Genomic DNA, 4,319 nt, shown 5'->3' on the forward strand with positions numbered 1-4,319 from the left:
AGGGATGAGGGAATGTGTAGGAAGATGAAGACGGATGACAGCTGAGACTGAGGAACCGGGCGGCTCCTTGGAGGCAAGGATTCTGAGGCTCCGTCTAACATCCTTTGGACATGTTGTAAGGAGAGACAAGTCCTTGGAGAGGGACATCGTGTTTGGGAGGGTGAAGGGACAGCGCAGGAGGGAAAGGATTGATTCCGTGACTGGGGTAATCGGGATGTGTGTGCTGGAGACAGTGCGATTGGCACAGGACAGAGCGGAGTTTAGGGCTGTTGTACATAGGGTCGCTATGAGTCGCAAGCGACTCGACGGCACATAACAACAACAAGAAGCAGAGGCTGCGACCTCGTTCCATGGGTCCCCGCAGACCCAGAGTCTAAACCGCGGATTCTGAGCTCGGGGGAAAACACAACTGTGCCCCAAAAAGCACGTTACCCACCAAACTTAACGGAACCCAATCGGTGAAAGAAACTGACAGCCCCGTTGTCAATCGTAAGCCACGGTGATCTATTATGACATCGTGGGGAGCCAATGAAAACCAAGGACCGGCCTAGCCGGCCAATCCCGAGAAACCACAGGAGGAGACAGGGTTTTAAGGACGCAAAAGAGAAGGCAAGTCCATGTCTGCACCGCGGGATGCACGTTTACAAGAGAAGGTGGGGAGGGATGGTCGGAACTCTGTGAGCAAGCTCGCTTCTCCGAAACCTCGCGACGTTAGAAGCACAAGTCACCCAGGAGCGAGGGTCCCCGGCGCGAGCGGGAACGTGCCTGCGCGGTGACGCCACACGCGCAGCGCCCCGCCCCGCCGTCTTTATAGCGTAAGCCCGGCGCGCGGCAGCGCCATTGTGTGGCTGGAGTCGGCCGCCGCTCTGCATCGGGGCGTGTGTCGGCCGCTCTCTGCGTCTACACCCGGTCTGCTGCTCGCGGTCCGCCGATCGACCGCCCTCCCCAGCCTTCGGGCCCCTGCCCACCACGGCTATGCCGCGCGTCTACATAGGACGCCTTAGTTACAGCGTACGAGAAAAGGACATCCAGCGATTTTTCAGTGGCTACGGCCGTCTCCTCGAAGTAGACCTCAAAAATGGGTAAGTCGAGGCTGGGCCCCCGTATACATCCCACCTCCCCGCAACGCCCCGGGCTTGATGGCGGCCAGGGCTCCCGGAGGAGGGAGGGGACAGCCAAGGCCGCGGCGCCGCGTGGCAGGGCCGCCAAGATGGCGTCCGCGCAGGGCGGCGGGGGCGCGCGCGGCTGGGCGGGAGCGCGCCCGGTGGACGCCGATCACCCACCCCATCTCCCCCTTTCCCTCCGCAGGTACGGCTTCGTGGAGTTCGAGGACTCCCGCGACGCCGACGACGCTGTCTACGAGCTGAACGGCAAGGAGCTGTGCGGCGAGCGTGTGATCGTGGAACACGCCCGCGGCCCGCGCCGGGACCGCGACGGCTACAGCTACGGAAGCCGCAGTGAGTCAGAGCCCCGTGCGCTCGGCGGCGTAGGCACGCGGGGGGCGGGTGGGCGGGCACGGGCGCGGGCACCCGGGGGGCCGGGAGGGGCCTCCCCGCTCCGGGCAGGCGCGGTGGCCGGGGCCGCTTGGCCGGGGCATCTCCGGGCCCCGATGCCCTCACTCCTGCCCGGGGCAGCCGCGGGACGCGCGGGGATGCAGCTTTGGGGGTTCGCGTAGGCAGGACTAGGGATGGGTGTGCGTTTCTTGCCGCGGGGCTGAATTGGGGGAGCGGGGCTGGCTTGTGGGCACCTGTCCGCACTGTCATGAGTGCTGCCCACGCAGGAAGTTAAGGGGGGTCAGTAGTCCTCGCGTCCCCCGTGCGTACCTGTCAGTGTTTAGCTAGAAATGGGAGTGTCTTAGCTTTGAAGTTTAGGGGGGCAGGCTGGGGGGGTGGAGGGGGCGGGGGGAGTTGGAGCCTAGGTTTTAGAGTTAGTAAAACCGGCGGGGTGAATGGAAGCCAGTAGTATTTTAAGAATTGTGGTTTCGCACCACCCATTAGTTTATTACATCAGCCTTGTGCTGTATTTAATTAGTTTGGGGCATGTTCTTGGCGGGAGGTGGGGGGCATTTTGGTTATGTGAAATGTTTGATGTTGAAATTGTTGCATGTTGAATTCAAACTTTTTAACAAGTCCTTGATGTTTCAATTTGAAAGTGACCCATGGGGCTGAGGCTGTGTCCACTGAGGCTAAGATGACTGCCTTTCCTGATTGGCCTTGGCTTTTCCATACATTGTGTGACCCTTGCCCTATGACCCTTTGGCTGACCTTACCGGAAGCCATGACGACAGCAGCCTTTTGCCATTAGACGCAGGGTGATGGTGAGGATCCCAAGGGTTAGACAAAACTGGTTAATCTGAACTAGGTGACTGTTACCTTGCGTGTTTTGTGGCCAAACCACCACCAAAAACCTCACACTGTGATGTAAGTACTTAGTGTAACTAGTAAACATTTTTGTAAAATGTAAAAATGCATGTAATCAGTTAAGTTTTATATTTTACAATGTTCTGTAAAATAAAACTTAGCGAGGTAAATTGAATAAAGGAGCAGTCACTCTGTCTAACAGAATGTAGGAGCAGTTAGTTGGATTTAGAAAATATTTGACTTGCCCTTACTTTAATTTATGGCAAATCACAAATGTGTGAGAGGTTTAGCAATATCTTCGAAAAGTCCTACTCCAGTAAATAAAAGTTGATATGTTTGTACTAACTTTCAGAAAAACATTCTGTCTTGTTGTCACTGCAAAGCATCTGATTGTCTTCTTCATGTGATAAAGGTGGTGGAGGTGGATACAGCAGTCGGCGAACTTCAGGAAGAGACAAATATGGACCTCCTGTTCGTACAGAGTACAGGCTTATTGTAGAAAATCTTTCTAGTCGTTGCAGTTGGCAAGATTTAAAGGTACATCCTCAGTTTTTGTGAGTCTCAAGCGCACTGTGTGTCGGTTGGGCGTTTGTAGATCTTAATGTATGTGTGATCTTGTGCTGTCATCTAGGATTTCATGAGACAAGCAGGTGAAGTGACCTACGCGGATGCTCACAAAGAACGTACAAACGAAGGTGTTATTGAGTTTCGCTCCTACTCCGACATGAAGCGTGCTTTGGATAAACTGGACGGTACAGAAATAAACGGCAGAAATATTAGGCTTATTGAAGATAAACCACGAACGAGCCACAGGCGGTCTTACTCTGGAAGCAGATCCAGGTAACTTGAAAGATGAAGGTCACTGGGAGATTGCCAAAAACAAAGAAAATGGAGTGGTTACCATTACTAATTAATCAAACTTAAGTCTGTAGTTTTCTCTTTGGTGTGGGGCATCATTGTGTTCTTTTTAGAGGGTTAAACGGTATGTTTAATGGGGTTTTGGCCCCCAGACCCTCCAAGGAGCAAGTGCTTTTAGAGGGGACCATCTCTGCTTGTGTAAGATAACCTAGAAAGATGCACTGGAGCTGCGTTGGTCACGGGTACTTCTGTGTGTGCCCTGTTACAGGTCTCGATCTCGAAGGCGGTCACGAAGTAGGAGTCGCAGGAGCAGCCGCAGTAGATCTCGAAGTGTCTCAAAAAGTCGCTCCAGGTAAATTCATGTTCCCAGTGGTTTCTCTTAACGTTAATGATGGATTTGGGGAGGTTCCATGTATATTCTGACAAAATAACGGAGGGGAAATCTTTGTTTTTGTTCAGATCTAGGTCTCGGAGCAAAGGTCGGTCACGTTCTCGATCAAAAGGCAGGAAATCCAGATCAAACAGCAAATCTAAGCCCAAGTCTGATCGGGGCTCTCGTTCTCGCTCGCGAAGTAGATCTAAAGGTGCTTATGGGAAGTCTCGAAGCAGATCCCGTTCTCGCTCACGGTCTCCCAAGGAAAATGGCAAAGGTGATATCAAGTCAAAATCCAGATCAAGGAGCCAGTCTCGGTCCAAGTCACCCCTCCCTCCTCCAGCCTCCAAGGCTCATTCCGCCTCCCCTCCACCAAAAAGAGCTGCATCAAGATCCCATTCTCGATCTCGCTCCAAGTCACGGTCAAGGTCCAGGTCGAGTTCCAGAGATTAACCCCGAACTCTTCCCTCCTTTGCACACTATTTACGAACACTTTCCTACTCTCCTAGGCAGTTACTCTCTCTTTGTACTTGGCCTCTTCTACAAGAGAAATTACCTGAAACTGGTACACCGAGATTTGATTTGTGGCCAAATTTTGAAAAACATGAGGTTCTAAAGAAATGGTGGCATGAAGTGAAACACCCAGTCCCCTCTTTGTAGAATTAAGATAACTTTGATTTTATAGCTTTGAGCTAAAATACCTTTTGTAAAGATTAAGCTCACTTAGA

General features: G+C 52.7%; 1 protein-coding gene across 1 annotated transcript; it reads left to right on the forward strand.

Annotated features, from left to right (window-relative positions):
* Positions 1-809: 809 nt before the first annotated feature.
* Positions 810-4,318, forward strand: SRSF6 (serine/arginine-rich splicing factor 6). The gene is made up of 6 exons (XM_006881535.1): positions 810-1,082; positions 1,309-1,457; positions 2,773-2,897; positions 2,992-3,200; positions 3,487-3,570; positions 3,678-4,318. The coding sequence occupies exons 1-6, from the start codon at positions 976-978 to the stop codon at positions 4,042-4,044; spliced, it is 1,041 nt and encodes a 346-aa protein (XP_006881597.1). The 5' UTR covers positions 810-975; the 3' UTR covers positions 4,045-4,318.
* Position 4,319: the final 1 nt, after the last annotated feature.

Source organism: Elephantulus edwardii, unplaced genomic scaffold (assembly GCF_000299155.1).
Source record: "Elephantulus edwardii isolate Elephantulus edwardi_28Jun2011 unplaced genomic scaffold, EleEdw1.0 scaffold00015, whole genome shotgun sequence".
Classification (NCBI taxonomy): Eukaryota; Metazoa; Chordata; class Mammalia; order Macroscelidea; family Macroscelididae; genus Elephantulus; species Elephantulus edwardii.